We start from the raw sequence: 19,822 nt of genomic DNA on the forward strand, positions 1-19,822 counted from the left end.
TTTTAGGGCCTAATTAGTATTTAATTGAGTTGCTATAGGCTATCTTGCACAATGCCAATTAGATGCCCAAACATCCCTCCTAAATGCGGGTGAGTGGGTGATTACACGCCGTTATCAATGGGAGTTAATCGCAAAGCACACGCTCTGTATCGGCTCGTACGGGTAAACACGTGCTGTTAAAGGCATCGAGCCTTCCCTGTTGCTGTTAATTGACATTTAATCAACTCTGAATAAATAAGAGGAGGCCGCCGGTGCCCGGAGGCCGGTGTTTGCGGTACCCATGTGCCTGGTCTCGGCGTCCCAGCTCCTTCTTCCCGCAGCTCATCGCCTGGGAGCCGGAGCACGAGGAAGAGGCGACGGTGGTGACGGTGCGGCCCAACTTCCAGGACAGCGTCCACGTGGGCTACGTGGCGGGGCTGCGGAAATTCGCCGAGTACTTCACCTCGGTGCTGTGCTTCACCACGCCGGGGGACGGCCCGCGCAGCCCCCCCCAGCTGGTGCGCACCCACGAGGACGGTACGGGGAGGCTCTGCGTTCCCGCGGGACGGACCCTGCCCACCTCCGGCTCCCGGGGAGGGTGGGAGCAGCCCTGAGACGGGCCGCTTGAGCCCACTGGTGCCACCAGTAGGGACGTGGAACGGGGGTGCCGCCGAGCCCTGGGAGGCTCCATCCAAGGGGAGCCCCCTCTATGCTCGCTCCTTGTGGGGGTCCCGGGGGTACCGAGGGCTCCTGCCCTTGGGTGCGCGGCTGCGCGCTGAGCCCGGGTGTCTTCGGCAGTGCCTGGCCCCGTGGGACATCTCGGCTTCAGCGACATCCTGGACACGTCCCTGAAGGTCAGCTGGCAGGAGCCGCTGGAGAAGAACGGCATCCTGACAGGTAAGGGAGCACCGGCGGGTTCCTGCTGCCCGCATCAGCCCCCTTCTCACCCCACAGCGTCTCCCCTGGTCCACTTCTCGCCCCGCGGCATCTCCTCCTGGTCCCCTTCCCACCTCACAGTGTCTCTCGCCCTGCATCATCTCCTCCCTGTCCCCTTCCCGCCCCACAGCATCTCCTCCCGGTCCCTTTTCCACCCCACAGCATCTCTCACCCCACAGCATCTCCTCCCTGTAGCATCTCCTCCCAGTCCCCTTCCTGCCCTGCAGCATCTCCTCCTGGTCCCTTTTCCACCCCACAGCATCTCCTCCCTGTAGCATCTCCTACCAGTCCCCTCCCCGCCCCACAGCATCTCCTCCCAGTCCCCTTCCCGCCCCACAGCATCTCCTCCCGGTCCCTTTTCCAACCCACAGCATCTCCTCCCTGTAGCATCTCCTCCCAGTCCCCTCCCTGCCCCACAGCATCTCCTCCCAGTCCCCTTCCTGCCCCACAGCATCTCCTCCTGGTCCCCTTCCCACCCCACAGTGTCTCTCGCCCTGCAGCATCTCCTCCTCATCCCCTTCCCACCCCACAGCATCTCTTCCCGGTCCCTTTTCCACCCCACAGCATCTCTCGCCCCACAGCATCTCCTCCCTGTAGCATCTCCTACCAGTCCCCTCCCTGCCCCACAGCATCTCCTCCCGGTCCCCTTCCCACCCCACAGCATCTCCTCCTGGTCCCTTTTCCACCCCACAGCATCTCTCTCCCCACAGCATCTCCTCCCTGTAGCATCTCCCCCCGGTCCCCTTCCCGCCCCACAACATCTCCCCCCGGTCCCCTTCCCGCCCCACAGCATCTCCTCCTGGTCCCTTTTCCACCCCACAGCATCTCTCGCCCCACAGCATCTCCTCCCTGTAGCATCTCCTCCCGGTCCCCTTCCCGCCCCACAACATCTCCCCCCGGTCCCCTTCCCGCCCCACAGCATCTCCTCCCAGTCCCCTTACCACCCCACAGCATCTCCCCCTGGCCCCACTCAGCTCCTCAGGGTGGGCGATGAGGGGGGGGTGGGCTGACAGCACGGGGGCCCGTTTCAGGCTACCGGATCTCCTGGGAGGAGTACAACCGCACCAACACACGGGTGACCCATTACCTGCCCAACGTCACCCTGGAGTACCGCGTCACCGGCCTCACCGCCCTCACTACCTACACCATCGAGGTGGCTGCCATGACCTCCAAGGGCCAGGGCCAGGTCTCCTCCTCCACCATCTCCTCGGGGGTGCCACCAGGTGAGCGCGGGGGGGGGGATGCCGGTGGGCGACGGGTGCGGTGCTGGGGGGCCGGTGCCACCCACCCCGCCGTCTCCCCGCAGAGCTCCCCGGCGCCCCCACCAACCTGGGCATCTCCAACATCGGACCCCGCTCCGTCACCCTCCAGTTTCGCCCGGGCTACGACGGTAAAACCTCCATCTCCCGCTGGCAGGTGGAGGCACAGGTACGGGGTGTGGGGGGGTTGGGGGGGTGTGCCGGGGGGGGGAAGCTCACCCCACTCCCAACCCATAGGTGGGCCAGAGCGGCGAGGCCGGAGAGTGGGGGCTCATCCACCAGCTGGCTAACGAGCCCGACGCCCGCTCCATGGAGGTGCCCAACCTGAAGCCCTACACCTACTACAGGCGAGTGGCCGGGACGGTGCCGCGGTGTCCCCCCACCCTGGGGGGACCGGAGCCCTCTCTCCCCCCTACCCCCCATGACACACCCCCCCCCCCCCCCCTCACCTCTTTCTTCTCTTTCAGTTTCCGCATGCGGCAGGTGAACATTGTGGGCACCAGCCCCCCCAGTCTGCCCTCCCGCAGGATCCAGACCCTGCAGGCCCCCCCGGACGTGGCACCCGCCAACGTCACCCTGAGGACGGCCAGCGAGACCAGCCTGTGGCTGCGCTGGATGGTGAGGGGCAGGGGGGGGGCAGCCATGCCCGTGGGCACCGGGGCTCAGGAGGGCAGGTTGGAGGGTGGGGGGAGCTGAGGGGGGATGGAGCCGGGGTGGCTGCGGGCGCTCAGGAGTGACCGGTGCCCATCTCTGCCGGCTGGGACCAGCCGCTCCTGGAGCAGGAGTACAACGGGAACCCCGAGTCCGTGGGCTACAAGATCCGGTACTCGCGCTCGGATGGGCGAGGGCAGCCGGCGCTGCACGTCATCCACGACCGCGTTGAGCGGGAGTACACCATCGAGGACCTGGAGGAGTGGACCGAGTACCGGGTGCAGGTCCAAGCCTTCAACGCCATCGGTTTGGGGCCCTGGAGTCACTCGGTGCTGGGACGCACCCGGGAGTCAGGTACCGGGGCCCACCCCACAGTGCCAGGCACCCACCGCCCCGGGCTGGATCCAGCCGCTGACCCCCCCACCCCCCCCCCTCTCATCCCCTTCCCCACCAGTGCCTTCCTCCGGCCCCAGCAACGTGTCGGCGCTGGCCACCACCTCCAGCAGCGTGCTGGTCCAGTGGAGCGACATCCCCGAGGCAGACTGCAACGGCCTCATCCTGGGCTACAAGGTGAGCACCGACGCTAGCCCCCGTGCCCTGCCCGCCTCACCCGCAGACCCGGGGGGCACTGCTTTCCTTGGGCAGGGGGGGTGTGGGTGTGTCATCACCCCACAGACTGCCAGGTCCCCTCCAAGAGATAGTGCCCATCTGTGCCAGCCCTGGCCACGCTGCTCCATCCCACTGCAGGGCTGGGGGGGGGTCCCAGGGGCTGTGGCCCTGCCCGGCTCTGTCACACGGGCTCTGTTGCAGGTGATGTACAAGGAGAAGGACTCGGAGGCGCGTGCTCGGTTCTGGCTGGCGGAGGGCAACGCCTCCCGCAGCGCCCAGCTCACCGGGCTGGGCAAATACACGCTGTACGAGATCCGTGTGCTGGCCTTCACCAGGATCGGCGACGGCGTGCCCAGCCGGCCCCCCCATCCTCGAGCGGACGCTGGATGACGGTGGGTAACGGCATCTGGGCGGGCAGAGACACCCCGATGGGCTGGGGGGGCGCGGGGGTGTCCCCTGGGTGCCTTCCCACCCTCTCCCCGTTCCCTAGGGCGATCCCTCTCCCCCACCCCAACCCCGACACCCAGGGTTCCCATTCCCAAGGGACGGGATTTAGCGCTTTGCCCCAGACTTGTGCACGCCCTGGTGAACCCCATCTCTCCCCGCTCCAGTGCCCGGGCCCCCCGTGGGGATCCTCTTCCCCGAAGTGAGGACCACCTTGGTGCGGCTCATCTGGCAGCCGCCCGCGGCCCCCAACGGCATCATCCTGGGTAGGTGGGGAGGGAATCCCGGTTGCGCCGCGCCGGGATGCTCTGCAGAGGGGGGGCAGAGGTCCCGTGGGAGCGGGGATTGGCGTGGGGAGACACAGACCGGCTCCCCGAGATCCTCTGAGCGTCTCGGAGCCCCTTTGCCCCCAGGGCTGGGGTTTCCCCGCTCCGCAAGCTGTGCGTGAGCTCCTCGGTGCAGGTAGCCAAAACCCCCTCGTTGCTGGCCCCGTGCGCGGGCAGGGATGGAGGAGGGAGGACCAGCACGGTGTCCCCTCCGCCAGCCCCACCGTGCCGCTCCCTTCCCCGCCAGCGTACCAGGTCACCCACTGCCTCAACACCACCACGGCCAACGCGGCCGCCGTGGAGGTGCTGGAGCCCAGCACCCGGCAGTACACGGCCACCGGCCTCCAGCCCGAGGCCACCTACCTCTTCCGCATCGCGGCGCAGACCCGCAAGGGCTGGGGCGAGGCGGCCGAAGCCCTCGTGGTGACCACGGAGAAGAGAGGTAATGGTGGTGGTGGTGGTGGTGGTGGTGGCAGGGGCTGGGGGGGGTCCCAGCCCGTGGTGCGGAGGAGGGGCTGTGCATCCCTGCGGCGTGCCCGTGGTGCTCCCCAAACCCTCCCCCCACACCTCGCCTCTCCCCCAGACCGCCCGCAGCCCCCCGGGAAGCCGCTGGCGCAGCAGGAGGAGGTGCGAGCCCGCAGCGTGCTGCTCTCCTGGGAGCCGGGCAGCGACGGGCTCTCCCCCGTCCGCTACTACACGGTGCAGACCCGCGAGCTGCCCGACGGCGAGTGGGCGCTGCACTCCGCCTCCGTCGGCCGCAACGCCACCGCCTTCGTCGTGGATAGGTGAGGTGCAGGGCTGGCCCTCACCCGCGCGGCGGGGAGCGACGACGGGTTCTGCTTTGGGCAGTTGCAAACCTGCCTCAGTTTACCCACCCGACAACAGGGGTGGGAAAGCGGCGAGGCGATGCGCCCTGCGGGGAGGGGGAGGGCGGGTTCGTGTGGGGTCACCCGCCGGCCTCGCCGGCCCCGACCCGCTCTGTCCTCCCTCCAGGCTGAAGCCCTTCACCTCCTACAAGTTCCGCGTGAAGGCAACGAACGACATCGGGGACAGCGAGTACAGCGAGGAGTCGGAGTCGCTCACCACCTTGCAGGCGGGTCAGCGCAGGCTGCGGCAACTGGGGCACGGAGAGGGGGTGCCCCCCGCCCCCAGCCTGGGCACCCCCCTATCCCCAGGGCACCTCCGGAGCCTCACTGCCCACTTCTCCCCCGCAGCCCCCGAGGAAGCCCCCACCATCCTCTCCGTCACCCCGCACACCACCACGTCGGTGCTCATCCGCTGGCAGGTACCGTCCCCTTGGGACCCTGGGGAGGTGGCACCCAGGCGTTGCGAGGACAGCCATCTCGGGGTACGGGGGAGCCCCCCGGCTCAGAGCAGCCCTTCACTGTCCTCCCCGCGCAGCCCCGGCCGAGGACAAGATCAACGGGATCCTGCTGGGTTTCCGCCTCCGCTACCGCGAGCTGGTGTACGACAGCCTGCGCGGCTTCACCCTGCGTGGCATCGGCAACCCCGGCGCCACGTGGGCCGAGCTCACCCGTGAGTGCTCGTGGCCCCGGGGACGCGTGGTTTTGGGGGGGGGAGGATGGAGCAGGGCAGCATCCTGCGCTCCGTGGCCTCTCGCGGGTACCAGCCTGGAGTTGTCAGGGTCAGGCTGTGCCCCGTGGAGCTGTCACCGGCCACCTCGTGCCGCCAGGTCCCGCGGTCCCTGACAGGCTTGCCTGCGATGTCGCTGGCTCGGTCCCGCTGCGCTCAGCCCCCCGTGGCCCTGTCGCGGGGGTGTCCGCGTGTCTGCACCTAACACGGGTGTCTGGGTGACGTCCTGCTGTGCGTGTGCCCGGCTGCGCTGCTGTCCTCAACTCCCCCCCCCAAAGGGAACGGGGTCACATCCACTCTGGGGGGCAGCAGGGACCCGAGTGACTAAGGGCAAAGCCCAAACCAGGACCTTGCCCTGTCCGCCCCGGTCAGACCCCTGTAGAGACCCCGATGCCCACGTTCGTGCCCCTCGGGATGGAGGATGAAAAGGCTCGTCGGTGCTGTGACAGCCCCATTGGCACCTGGGGGTGACAGGGCTCTTGTAGGGGACCCCTGGCCCACCCTGGGGTGGGCAGCTGCGCTGGGGTGGGTGCTCAGAGGCGGGAGCCCACCCGTGCGGGACTAACCGGCTGCCTGCTCTCCCCGCCCCGTGCCACCCAGCCGTCTACGCCGTGCACAACCTCAGCGAGGTCTCCCTCACCCAGTACGAGCTGGACAGTAAGTCACTGCTCCCCCTGCCCCTGCGTGTCCTCCCCACTGCCACACACAACCCCCCCACCCGGCACGACCGTCCCCTCCGCCTGCCTGTGCCGTGGGGGGAACCGCATGCTTTGTGTCCAGGGGACTCTTGCTTGTCTGCTCCTGTTGCTCTTTGGGGAGCCCCCCAGTGAGGGTGGAGGGGGTTCTGCCGGGTCCCCCGTGGGGAGCAGGACCCTCACACCACTGGCTGCGGGGGGGGGGCCTCCACCCCACTCACCCTTTGTCCCCTTTCCCCCCACAGACCTGAGCAAGCACCGGCGCTACGAGATCCGCATGAGCGTGTACAACGCCGTGGGCGAGGGCCCCCCCAGCCCCCCGCAGGAGGTTTTTGTAGGTGAAGCGGGTGAGTCCCTGCCTGGTGAGGGGAGGGGGCTCCACTGCCCTGGTAACTCCCCCCCCTCTCCCCCCCCCACCCCCCAAGACAAGGCAGTGCATCCCCCGTGTCGAGGGGGGGGGCTTTCTCTTGGCCGGGTCCTGGCAGGGCTGTCACCCTGTGTGTGTCCCCCCCTCCTCTCCTTTGGCGCAGTGCCCACCGGTGCCCCACAGAACGTGGGGGTGCAGGCGGCCACGGCCACCCAGCTGGATGTCACCTGGGAACCGCCACCCGCTGAGAGCCAGAACGGGGACATCCAGGGCTACAAGGTACCGCAGCGTGTCACCCGGGGGGCTGGCACCGAGCCGGGGCTCAGGGACACTGGGTGCCCTGGGGAGGGGCTGGGTTCCTGCGAGGGGGGAGAGGGGAGGCACAGGGTGCCCTGGGAGATGCTGGGTGGTTTGGGGGGGGGTGCTGAGCTCCCCTGGGAGACTCTAAGTGTGTTGCTGGATCTGAGGGAGGTGCTGGGTGTTACTGGGGGGGGAGCTGAGCATCCCTGGGAGACTCTATGTGTGGTATTGGGTCTGGGGGAGGTGCTGGGTGCCCTGGGAGGTGCTGGGTGTTGCTGGGGGGGAGCTGAGAATCCGTGGGAGACTCTATGTGTGGTGTTGGGTCTGGGGGAGATGGCTGGGTGTAACTGGGGGGGGGTTCTGAGCTTCCCAGCGTGGTGTTGGATCTGGGGGAGGTGCTGGGTGCCCTGGGAGGTGCTGGGTGTTACTGGGGAGGCGCTGGGTGCCCTGGGAGATGCTGTGCGTGCTGTTGGGGAAGGGCTTTCACGGGGAGATGCCGGGCGATGCCGTGTCCCATCCCGGTGCCGAACGACCGGGGGGCGGCAGGTGGCGCCGTCGGTCCCGGGATGCGGGCGGGATGCGGGGCGGGATGCACCCGGGCTGCGCCCCCCCCCCCCCCACGCTCCAGCCACCTCCTCGGCCCCATCCACGGCGGTTCCTCCTGCTCGGCCCCGTCCTTTTCGCTTTAGACGCGTCTTAAAGGTGATCTAAGCCCACGCGAGCCGCGGCGCAGTGGTGCTGGTCACATCTGATGCCCAGCACAGCCTGGAGCCACGCGGGGGGGGGGAGGCCGGTATTTCCCTCCGGCCCAGCCACGCTGGGGTTTAGGAGCTCGGGCAGGGCTGTGTGAGGTGTTTGGGAAGGTGAGGTGTGCTGGATCCGTGCGTCACCCAGGTCCCCGTGCCCCCTCCTCTTCCTCCTCCAGATCCACTTCTGGGAGGCCCAGCGCCAGAACGAGAGCGCGCGGGTGAAGACGCTTTTCCTGCCCGAAAACGGGGTGAAGCTGAAGAACCTGACGGGGTACACCTCGTACTGGGTCAGCGTCGCCGCCTTCAACGCGGCAGGCGATGGACCCCGCAGCCCCCCCGTCAAGGCACGGACACAGCAGGCAGGTGGGGCCCGTGGCCTGGCTGTCCCCAGCCCTTCGCTCAGTGCGGTCACATCCACACCTCCCGTGCCCTGGGCTCTGCGGGGACACGTCTCCGTGGGTGAGGTCTGGGTGATGCTCCTGCAATCCTGAGCAGAGACCAGCCCTGGGCTCACCCCAGAGGGTTTGTGGGTTGGGGGGGAGCATGGAGATGAGGGTCTTGGCTGAGATTTGAGAAGGATGAAGGTCTTGGGAGGAGAGACAAGGAGGAGACATTCTTCCAGCCGTGCGCGGTGCCTTGGCAGGGTCTGTGCTGCAGCGGGGATGGTGGCACAGCGGGGGTGGCGCCAGGGTAGCGTGGGATGGTGATGATGAGTGTCCCAGCCCTGTTAGGGTGGAGGCAGGGAGAAGGGCTGGCTTGGTGCTGGGGGTGTCCCCTGGGAGCCCTGAGCTGGCCCCGGTCACCCTGCTCCCTCGCAGCCCCCAGCGCCCCCGGCTCCATCCGCTTCAGCGAGCTGACCACCACGTCGGTGAACGTGTCCTGGGAGCCGCCACCGCTGCCCAACGGCATCCTCGAGGGCTACAGGCTGGTCTACGAGCCCTGCATGCCCGTGGATGGTGAGGGCACGGTGGGGACGCTGGAGGGAAACTGGGAGGGCACCGGGGAAGACCTGGCTCAGCCTCCGTCCCTGCAGGCGTCAGTAAGATCGTGACGGTGGATGTGAAAGGGAACAGCCCGCTGTGGATGAAGGTGAAGGACCTGGCTGAGGGCGTGACGTACCGGTTCCGAATTCGGGCCAAAACCTTCGCCTACGGGCCGGACGTTGAGGCGAACATCACCACGGGGCCTGGGGAAGGTAAGGGGGGGACACGCGGGATGCCGTGGGGACGGTTCCCCCAGTGCCACCGGGGCTGGTATGGCCATGTACCAGTTTGTACCCCAGTGCCTCCAGCTCTGCTCCGGGTCCCCAGGTGCCCCCGGGCCCCCCGGTGAGCCCTTCATCTCCCGTTACGGCTCGGCTATCACCATCCACTGGTCGAGCGGGGACCCCGGCCAAGGACCCATCACCAGATACGTCATTGAAGCCCGGCCTTCAGGTACTGCAGCTCCTCTCTGCTTCCCTTCCCCACCTCGATACCAGCAGTGCCTTGGGCTCAGGAGAAAGGGAAACTGAGGCAAGGAGTGCTGACCTCTCCCAGGCCACCCGACAGGCTGGGTTGGGGGTTAGGACCTGGGTGCCTGGGGTGTCGGCCACGCGAGGACCGTGCTGACTGGGGCTGATGGAAAGGGGCTGGCGAGCCACGGAGCAGCACTCATCAACGCTGCTGCTTCCACGGGCACGGAGGTCCTGATGCCCAGCAAGGCAGGGGCGGGGGGGGGCACCAAGTTTATCCCAAAACTGGGAAGGGGGGGGGCTTCTCCCTGTGCAGGCAGGGGCTGGCAGCCGGGCCTCCCCGTCCCCGCGGCAGGGAGCCAGCAGGCACGGCCACGCTCTCTCCTGTAGCCCCGCGGCGCTGATTTCTCCCTGCCGCAGAGATCGCAGCCCAGGCGATCCCGATGGATCGCTCACGGGTGGCGGGACCGCTCCCCACGAGGAGGGCAGCACCCGGGAGGGGAAGCCCCATGGGTGCTGTGGGGCTGCGGTGGCAGCAGTTCCCCAGGGAGCTGCCTTCCCCTTGGCTGGGGCAGGGGGTTGATTAGCCATGTGCATCGTTAGGGCTTTTTAATGATCCTGCAGCGAGCAAGCTCAGTGCCTGGTGGGGCCGGGAGGGCTGGGCGGCTGGAGGAGGGCACATGGATGGAGGGAGATCAGCCCCTCGCCCCGGGGGGGTCCTGCAGAGCCGGTTCCCCCCCCTCCCAGGCCCCTTCTCTCTTCCAGACGAGGGGCTCTGGGACATCCTCATCAAAGACATCCCCAAGGAGGTGACCTCTTACACCTTCAGCATGGACATTCTCAAGCAGGGGGTCAGCTACGACTTCCGTGTCATCGCCGTGAACGACTATGGCTACGGGACCCCCAGCACGCCTTCCCCCTCCGTGTCAGGTAGCCAGCAGGGACAGCATGCGGCTGTCCCCGGGGGGGGGGGGGGGGGGTTGCTGTCACCCCTCTGCCAGAGGGAGAGTCCCAGTGTTGCTTTGTTCTCATGGCCATCACTGAAACCCATCTCCCCAACACTGCCTGGCTCCTAGAGAGCCCCAGATCCGTCTGCCAGCACTCCCCCTTGCAAAGCCCCCTTGTTATCCCCCTCTAACCCGCTCCCTCACATGGATCCAGGTCTTGCAAAGCTCCCCAAGGCGACCCCGTGCCCTGGAGCAGGGTCTCCCCATCCATATTGGTTTGCCCCTCATGCCAGTCCCCCTCTGATCCTCCCTGCTGTGCCCCAGCCCAGAAAGCCAACCCGTTCTACGAGGAGTGGTGGTTCCTGGTGGTCATCGCTCTGGTGGGACTCATCTTCATCCTCCTGCTCGTCTTCGCGCTCATCATCCGTGGGCAGAGCAAGAAGTACTCCAAAAAGTCAGACTCAGGTGAGTGCTGGGTGTGTGGTGGGTGCTGACGGGACCCTCTGGGGGTGCCAGCTGTGGGGTGCAGACCCCTGACCCCGTAGGAGTCTCTCCAGGGCCCCCCTACCTGCTTTTGGGGTCTGAGCGGGGCGGTGGGAGCCTGCCTCCCTGGGACACGGCTCCTCCAGAGACCGGGTGACATCCTGTAAAGATGCTGTGGGCTTCCTGGAGCTCGCTGGCAGCCCAAGATTAAATAAGCGACTTGTCCCGCTGTCAGCTGCGGAGGCAGGGCAGCCCGGGGGGCTCGGCAGAGGTCATTGGGATTAGTCAAACAGAGCTCTGTTTTCTTAGCTGTAGCAAGGGCTCAAATTGTGGGGAAAATCCGGACCTCCTGGCTAAGCAAACAGAGCCGCTGAGCCGGGAGCCGGAGGCGACGGGGCAGGTCAGGGGGTGAGCCAAGGTGGGCAGGCTGCGCCGGCACTGGCGCCTCTTGGGCATCCCCCAGGCTGTGGTTTCTCCAACGCTGGAACTGGCACAACCCTCCCCAGCCCATTCCACAGCCCCCCCTGTGCAGGCTCCAGGCCTCCCCCCTCCCCATGCTCTGCTGCCCCCGGGGAGGGTCAGGGGGAGGCTGAGCATCCCGTCCCCGCAGGGAACAGCTCCAAGGCGACCGCCCTGAGCCACGGCGAGATGGTGAGCCTGGATGAGGGCAGCTTCCCTGCCCTGGAGCTCAACAACCGCCGCCTCTCCGTCAAGAATTCCTTCTGCCGCAAAAACGGCATTTACACCCGGTAGGGACCCCCCTCCCCGCCGGCCGCAGCCCCTTCCCTGGGCAGGGGGGGGCATTTTTTCAGTCATTGTGCCCCTCTCTCCATCGTGGGCTCACCGTAGGATGGGCGTGGGGCTGGGGAGGGCTGGTGTTCCGGGGGGGTGACCCTGTTCTGCCCGGTGTTCCCCCCCCCGCCGCCGTGAGCTGCAGCCTCTGCGCCAGCCCTGATGTGCCGGGATGCTGAACAGCCCGAAAAGCTGGGAATCCCTGAGAACTCGTGGACCACGGACAGGGCCCTTGCGGGGAGGGCTCGGCACGGCTTGAGGGTGGTCTCTGCGCCTGCCTCGGGGGTCGGCTGGGCTCATCCCCTGCCTGGCACAGCCCCAGTGGGGCACCCACGCTCAGCACCCACCTCTCCCCGAGGTCCCCGCCGCGGCCCAGCCCCGGCAGCCTCCACTATTCGGATGAGGATGTGACCAAGTACAACGACCTGATCCCTGCCGAGAGCAGCAGCCTGACCGAGAAGCCTTCCGAGGTCTCCGACTCTCAGGTGACCACCCCGGGGCTGCCCGTGGGGACAGGGGCTCGGGGCAGGGGGACGCAAGGGGCAGGATGGATGTCGCTGGGGGCCCTCCCCGAGCGCCAGCCCTGCTCCCTGCCCACCACCCCGCAGGTCCTGGTGCGCATTTAGGAAAAGCAACGCTGGTCCCGCTCTCCTGCCCCATCCTGCTTTTTAGGCAGCAGCATCCCCCGCGTCTTCGCGGCACGGAGCCAGAGCAAAGCTGGCACATCCTCTTGTGCTTGGGGATGTGGCACTGCGGGGAGCTGGGGGGGTGTCCCCCAGGGCTACTGGGGACAGGGGATGGGAGGCCAGCGGGGTTGGGGACTGTCCCGTTGCCCGGTCGCTGGTGGCAACGGCCGGGGCTCTGCCAACCCCACAAAATGGCACTTTTGTCTCCTCCCGGAGAAAGGGGCAGCTGTGGCCGGGCAGGAGCGCGGCCACGGGAGCATCACCCCCCCCCCCCGACAGATACTGGGCAGCAGCTGAACAGGCAAAGCTTGAAGCCCAGGGAAAGGTCCTGGGGGTCCCCATGGCCATCCCCGAGCGGGAGGGGGACCGGCCCCAGGGGGTCCCCCCGACGCTGCCTGCGCCGGCTGTTTCCTTTTTTGCCTTCGCGCCGCAGATGCCGGCTCCATTCCCTCTTGCCGCAGCGGCGCTTGAGTGGCTTTTGAGGAGCTGTGAAGAGCGGCGGGAGCTGGCGCTGGCCCCCACCGCCCTCAATGGGCCCTTTGTGCACGGCTGAATCCAATTACCGCCAGCGGGAGAGGCCGGGCCGCCAGCACCCGCCTCCCAAAAACACCCTCCCGGGGGCATCGCAGCCTCGGGGGACCCCCTCAAAGGGCCCCAGGACCCTGCGACCCTTTTGTAGGAGGTTTTGCTTGGCTTTAGCACAAGGGAGAAACACACCCCCCCGGTGCCGCAGCCCCTAAAGATTTTTGGGAATGTGCTCGCCCGCATCCCCAGCAGAGCACGGGGAAAGCTCGCCCTCTTTTTTGGGGCTGGTGGGTGATGCCCCCCCCCCACCCTGTTTTTTTAGGGCAGTGACAGCGAGTACGAGGTGGACCCCGGCCACCAGAAAGCCCACTCCTTCGTCAACCACTACATCAGCGACCCCACCTACTACAACTCGTGGCGGCGGCAGCAGAAGGGCATCTCGCGGGCGCAGGCGTACAGCTACACCGAGAGCGACTCGGGGGAGCCCGACCACGCACCCCTCTCCAACAGCACCTCCACGCAGCAGGGCAGCCTCTTCCGCCCCAAAACCAGCAGGACTCCCACCCCCCAAACCCCTGGCAACCCCCCCAGCCAGCCTGGTACCCTCTACCGCCCGCCCAGCAGCCTGGCCCCCGGCTCCAGAGCCCCCATCGCTGGATTTTCTTCTTTCGTTTGATATTTAAGCAGAAGAAAACAAACAAACAAACAAACAGGAGAAACAAACAAATAAACAAACAACACAAAAATAGAAGGGAAAAAAAAAAAAAAAAGAAGAAAAGCCCCAAGAAATTAAGGAAAAAAACGGCAGCGGGGAGGAGGAGGAAGCGGAGAGGCTGAAGGGCCCTGGGGATGGCAGCAGGGCCGTGGGGGGCAGCGGGCTCAGGCTCGGTGCTGTGGTGGGTGTTTCGTTTTTCTCGGCAGTGCCGGAGCAGGACCCTGAGCGCTTTCCCCCTTGTTTTGGCCAAAGCTTTTCTGTGGTACGGACCCCCCCCGGCCGAGGTGGGGTGGCTTGGGGTGCTGGCAGGATTGCACCGGCCTTCGCCCTTGCCACTGGCCGTGGCTGCCCCGGTGCTGCTGCCGGGGTCCCTGGGGTGCTGCCGGGCTGGGCGCAGGGGTCTCGCCGTGCCAAACTCCGCTTGTGCCTCCCCCAGGACCTGGGGACAAGCGGTGACGCAGAGCCACCCCCCACCCTGACTGCAGAGGGCAAGAAGAGCTCTGCTGATCTTAAAAGCTCTGGACGTGAAACCTCCTCCCTGGACCACCCCAGCCTTTGAGAGAAGGGGGCAGCCACTGTGCTACGATCCCAGGGGACATTTAATTCCTCCCCTCGTTTGTGCCTGGCTCAGCACAGCCCCCCCAGGAGAACCCAGGACTTAAACCCCAGGAGATACCTGCCGGGGTGCATGCGGTGCTGATGTCCCCCCTGATTTCTCCCCCCAGGGGCTGTGCAGGGCTTTGGCGAGGGCTCAGACGGGGCGATGCAGCGACCGTAGCCACCCCTCTGCATTTCTGGTGATTTGGGGTTTTTTGGTGGTGTTTTTTTTGTTGTTTTTTTTTTTTTTTTTTTTTTTTTAATGGGGTTCTGTGCAGAAGCCTGGGAGCAGGAGGGGTGCGTGGGAGCAGCGATGCCCGGGGAGGGTGGGGGGGGCGGCTCTGGGGCTGTTTTGGTGGTCTCTGCATAGCGAAACCCCCACAGTGCCTACCCGTGAGCCAGGCACCATCCCGGCAGGGCCACAGCGCCTGGGGCTGAGCCGAGGGAGATGCCAATAAACAGCCTGAGGATCAGCCTGTCTCGCCTCTCTGTCACCGTGCTGCAGCAGGGAAGGGGCTGGCGGGATGTGTCTGTCTGTCCTTCTGCCCTGGCTGGGCTTGTATCGGCCCTATGGCACCAGGGAAGGAGCTGGGCAGAGGGTGCCAGAGGCTGCGGTGCCAGGATAGAGCCCAGAACGGTGCGGGGAGCCGTGGGGGCCGTATCCCGGCGTGTTTCCATCCCAGTGAGGTCTGTAGCTGGAGGGAGAGGGGTCCCAGGGGTGGGATGGGGGAAGGAGTGGAGGTGACCCCACTGTACGAGGCGCTTTCGGCATCGCCAGCAGCAGCCCCGTGTCACTGGCACGGGGGATTTGTCCCGGGGCAGTTTGCAGCTGCCCTCGCAGCCTGCTCTGCACTTCAGGCCTGGCAGGAAAATCTGGGTGATGCACCCGGGTTTCATCGCCCGTCACCCCTCCGGCAGCTGGAACCCCTGGGCTGGGGAAGGCTCGGCCTGCTGACAAAGCACCAGCACCCGCTTACTTAGTCGGGGGCTGTTCCCTTGCGGGGGGCTACCAGGACCAGGGGCTTTGGGGTTTGCACAGCCACTTGCCACGGGACCCTGCTGCTGGCAGGGCAGGGGCTTGGAGCCCTTTGTGGGCACATACCCGGACCCTCACCGTGGCGTGGGCGAAGGTCTGGAGCTGCCAGAGGGAGCGTTTTGGAGGAGCTGCATTTGGGGAACCAGTTGGAGCTGGGAGGGTGTGACCCGGTGCCGCAGCGCCCCGCCGCCCCCCCGCCTTTGCCCATCCCACGGACCCCAGTGGAGAAACGGGGGATGCTGCGGTGGCACCGCCGCCGAGAGGCAGCCACCAGCAGAAGCACCGTCCCCGCCTCGGCACATCGCCACAGCCCCGGAGCCGGCGGGGACCAGAGGACGTTCCTGGCAGGTGACTCATCTGACCTACTTGGGAGCTGGAGCCGAAGGGAGCGCAGCACCCCAGGGGTGCCCGTCCCCTCCCCGGGGCAGCGAAGGGAGCCCCGACGCCCTGCTCAGGTGGAGACATTTGCACAGGGGTACAGGGGGGAGGTCTGCATTTGGCCAGACAGATCCTGCCCCTCGTTTGCAGGCTGGTTCCAGCCCCAAGGCATCCCAGCTTGTGCAAGAGAGACCTTCCTCCCACCCCGGCTGGGGCACGGAGCTGCCGGAGATGTGGGGCAGAGCAGGTCTGGGGAGTTGAGCAGCACAGGCGAGCTCGCCGTGCAAGGGACACTCCTTGTGCAAGGGACGCTCCTCGTGCAAGGGATGCTCCTTGTGCGAGGGTTGCTCCCCGTGCAAGGGATGCTCCCCTCTCCCGCAGGGCATGTGCCAGCCCCTGTGAGCAGCAACGACCCAGCAAGCGCCGCCACGGTCCCTGGATACGTCCCACATTGCTGGGACAGCGGGGTGGGGGGGTCCCAGCGTGGGGTCTGTGTGCGTTCCCCGGCACAGCAGCGTGCCGCAGCCCTGGCAGCCAGGGCAGAGCAGAGCCTGGGGCCCCGCTCGCCCACTCTGGCCCCGTTTATCCGTGGCCGTGAGGAGCAGAAACCGGAGGGTGCAGCAGCATCTGCGAGCGGGCTGGGGCTGGGGCTGTGGCGGGAGGTGAAGCCGCTGGTGCGGCGGCAGCCGGGGCGCCCGGGGCCCTGTGGCAGCGGTGGTGGTGAAGCCAAGGAGAGCCCGTTCTGCTCGTGGTTGCCCACAGCTGAAGGATGCAGCACCCGAGGAAGTGGCGGATCCCACATCCCACCGTGGCGGTGGATTCGCCTCCTGCTCCCGGTGGAACCTCCACAGGAGGGTCCGGGAGCCGCGTAGGGCACAAAGCCTGGTATGGGCACAGCAGAGATGGGCTGAGTGCCAGCGGGAGCTCATCTCCCCTGTGCTGCCTCAGTTTCCCCACGGCACAGATACAACCAGACCGGCTGGGTTTGTGAGGGAAGACACCGCGCTCCCTGCCGAGCAGAGCCGCCCCTCTCCCACTTCGGCTTTCACCACGCTGCTGCCACAACCGGCTCTTTCCAAAACTCCCTCCAGGCAGGTCTGAGCTGGCCGTGCCCGGCGCTGCCGTGCTGCCAGCTCTCCAGGCTGCTCTGCAGCAGCCGGGCAGGGCGAGCTGTCGGCAGCAATCAATCCCCAGGGACCAAATTGGCCTTGACGTATCTCCTGGCTGCTGCTCAGCGGCGGCCTGCGGTTCTCCCAAGGGCACAGCACCGCTCATTTATCGGGGCTGGGTGAGCCAAAGCGGGGCAGAGGGGAGAAGCTGCACCCCCAGACCTCGCTGGGTGACGGGGCAGCACCGGAGCGGTACCCGCTCCCTGCCCCAGATGCAAAGGGGGGGAGATGTTTTATGTGCCACACACGGGGGTTGCGACCTGTAAAGCTGGGCTGCATTCTGTGATTTAGATTTATTTATTTTAGCTGAAGCGGTGTTGGTGTTGGAGGAGTCAGGTAGTAACAGTTTATTTTCCAGGCTGAGATTAGATCAAGCAAGGAGCAATCAGAGCAAAAAGAAATGCTCGGAGTGCAGTGGAGGACAAGCAGCCCCACAGCCCAGGATCTCCCTTTCCTCCAGATTTCTCCGAATCTCTGCCAGCTCCCGGGGCAGAGTGTCCCCACCTTTCCCTTGCCCTGGGCTGTGGGGACAGGGACAGCCCCTCCTGCCACGCCGGGGGCCAGCTGGGACTCGGCGCATCCTCAGAGCCCCACGCACCCCAGGGCCTCCTGCGCCGTGCCAGGCTGCGAAACTCGCAGCACGGGCAAAGCGGGACCGGCAGCGGGGAGAGGAGAGGACGGACCCAGGTCTGTGCACCCTGTCCCGCAGGCGTGGGTGCCCAGCACCCACCGTGGCACCCCCAGCTAAAGGGCTGCCTGCGCCGAAGCTGTGCCGGGGCAGGGGGTTTCCGTGGGTGCTGCCGGTCGCGGTGGGTCCCCGCAGCAGCCACGCTCCAGGTGGGATCCCCCAGGGGAAGCCAGGGCGGCTGCACCGCGGCCGGGTGATGGGTTCCCGGGTGGGTGGTGGGTTGGGTGAGCCTGTTCTCCCCGGCACTGCCGGCCAGGGGAGCGTGCCGGGTGGGAAAGGCAGGCGGCTGCGGGGAGAGCCCGCTCGCGGCAGGCTCCGACCTGCGCACAGCCCGTCCTGGCACTCCCCCCTGCACCCATGGGTGCTGAGGCGCCAGCGGTGAGCGGGGTCCGGCTGGGGTGCGCCGGTTAGCCGGGTAACCCCCACCCCTGGGCAAACGGCATGGGGAAAAGGTGAAACCCCACGACTGTGGGTGCAATCTGGTGCCCGTGGGGTCGGCGGGGGAGGTTTCTGGCACCAGCCAGTGCTGGATCCTCGAGCTGGAGGGATCTGGGAGGGGACTGGGGGGGGGGCAATGCCCCATTCCCAGCACCCTGGGGTGTCCGGACGGTGATTCTCATGCCGTGCTGCAGCACTGGGGCTTGGGGAAAGCACCCGCCTCGCTCGGCAGCATCTCCTGCGCAGCCGAGGCAGCGTTGGCAGACAAAGCTGGCAGGCACTGGCAGCAGGAGGAGGGGATGGGGCTGCCGGGAAACTCGGGCTCTTCTCCCTGCTCTGCTTTTCAAAGTGCTTTTCAAGCCTTTCCTTTTTTCTTCTCTGCTTTCAAAAGCTGCTGAGAAGCACTAAAAGGAACCGGCGAGAGGTTCAGGAAGGGTGGGAGCGATGCAGCCACCCGCTCTGTGCCCCCAAGCCTCCCAGCACCCCAACCTCGCTGCCACCTCCCCAAACTCGTTGCCCTCTCCCCAATCTTGCTGCCTTCTCCCCAGTCTTGCTGCCCTCTCCCCAACCTCGCTGCCATCTCCCCAAGGCCGGATCCAGCCTCGGGGCTCTGCATGGCCCGAGCTGCCGTGGAGGAGAGGGGAGGGAGCCCTGTCTCTCCCAGGCAGTTTTTCAAGTTGAGTGGGTGCTTGCTCTTCCCAGCCAGAGTTAGGCCAGCCCACGGGAGCCTTCCCCGGCGGCTCCCACCAGCCGGCTGATGTTAATCCCTCCTGGCTGCGCTGTCTCAGCCATCTCCGTGCTCCCGTGACAGCGTCAGGCGAGGCGAGCAGTGCCACGCCGGCCTTCGATTAACACGCGCCGGCCCCACGCGGGCGGGTAGAGCTGCTGACGGGGGCTCTGGCAAACCCTCCTCCTCTTCCTCACCCATCGACAAACCACCGCCGCATCCAGCAGTGTCTCCCAAGGGCCCCCTGCTCAACCGTGGGCACGGGGTTTTGCCTCCTGCTTCAATTTCCTCAGACGGCAAGCAAGGAAAATAAAATTTGCCAAACCAACCAGCTAGGAAAACGGCACTGGTGGGAGCCGAGGAAGCGGCACGGCCTGGGAAGCAGACTGCAGGCACCGGCGGAGGCGCTGGACACGCCGGGCTGCGGGTGCCATGCCCTGGGTGGTTTGCCCACGGTGCTCAGCCCACCGTGCCAACCCCGGCATCTCCGCAGCACCGCGCTCGCCCTCGCTGCCCGCGGGAACGGCAGCTCCGTGGTTCTGCCGTGAGTGGCCTCCTGCCCTTCCCAGGGAGGGAAGCAGCTGCACCAGCTGAACCATCACAGAGCCCAGTGCCCCCCAGTGCCACCCAGCCCCGGCTGCCACCGCAGCCACGGTGTCACCACCGAACCGGGGGGGGGGGGGGCGGAACGCAGCCCCTTGCAGCGGTGACTTCAGAAATCTTTGGTCCCCCACAGCTTCATGTCCCAGCACCTGGACCCCCGGGGTCTCACGGCATCCTGAGACCCCACTCGCCACCCCCCCCCACACCCCGGTTTGTCTCCATTCCCAGACGCTCCGGAATATGCAAGAAACGCCACATTAGGCAGATTCGGGATAATCTCGTCTCTCCCGCCCCTTTTCTCCCACAAATGTTTTGCCTTAATCCCCGGGAGCGGCCGTGCAGCCCTGCATTCTCCCTTTCAGCTCATCGCCAGCATCGAGGGGGGGCCACGGTGCCCCCCACCATCGCAACCCAGCCGTGGACCACCCAACCGACCCACAGCCTGGAGGGATCCCACAGCCCCCCACGGGGGATGGAGCTGCCGTGGGGCTGGTTGGGGACAGAGCTGGGAGGGTGAGGGGGGGTGCTGCAGCCTCGTGGGTGTCACAGTCACGAGTGGAACGGGGGACGCTGGTGCTGCCCCGGGGGCTGAACCCGTCTCCTCTTGCTGACTCAGTTCGGCTCTTAATTCCCTTTAATTAAGCATAATCAGTCACACCCCCCTCCCCCCCTACACC

General features: G+C 66.7%; 1 protein-coding gene across 1 annotated transcript in view; it reads left to right on the forward strand.

Moving 5' to 3' along the window:
• The window catches only part of SDK2 (sidekick cell adhesion molecule 2), a 49,840-nt gene extending 35,261 nt beyond the window's left edge, over positions 1-14,579 (forward strand). The window contains 28 exon segments of the mRNA XM_042802649.1: positions 321-516; positions 778-876; positions 1,947-2,138; positions 2,222-2,343; positions 2,412-2,521; positions 2,642-2,792; positions 2,942-3,179; positions 3,280-3,395; positions 3,636-3,794; positions 3,796-3,826; positions 4,046-4,144; positions 4,452-4,646; positions 4,788-4,989; positions 5,198-5,301; positions 5,419-5,516; positions 5,617-5,740; positions 6,398-6,454; positions 6,738-6,839; positions 7,023-7,138; positions 8,085-8,271; positions 8,727-8,864; positions 8,942-9,103; positions 9,219-9,344; positions 10,127-10,291; positions 10,633-10,773; positions 11,402-11,540; positions 11,942-12,068; positions 13,117-14,579. Coding sequence (XP_042658583.1) covers positions 321-516; positions 778-876; positions 1,947-2,138; positions 2,222-2,343; positions 2,412-2,521; positions 2,642-2,792; positions 2,942-3,179; positions 3,280-3,395; positions 3,636-3,794; positions 3,796-3,826; positions 4,046-4,144; positions 4,452-4,646; positions 4,788-4,989; positions 5,198-5,301; positions 5,419-5,516; positions 5,617-5,740; positions 6,398-6,454; positions 6,738-6,839; positions 7,023-7,138; positions 8,085-8,271; positions 8,727-8,864; positions 8,942-9,103; positions 9,219-9,344; positions 10,127-10,291; positions 10,633-10,773; positions 11,402-11,540; positions 11,942-12,068; positions 13,117-13,470 — 4,050 coding nt within the window. The 3' untranslated portion in view covers positions 13,471-14,579.
• Positions 14,580-19,822: the final 5,243 nt, after the last annotated feature.

The sequence above is a fragment of the Tyto alba genome, unplaced genomic scaffold (assembly GCF_018691265.1).
Source record: "Tyto alba isolate M040663 unplaced genomic scaffold, T.alba_DEE_v4.0 Super-Scaffold_39, whole genome shotgun sequence".
NCBI classification, from domain to species: Eukaryota; Metazoa; Chordata; class Aves; order Strigiformes; family Tytonidae; genus Tyto; species Tyto alba.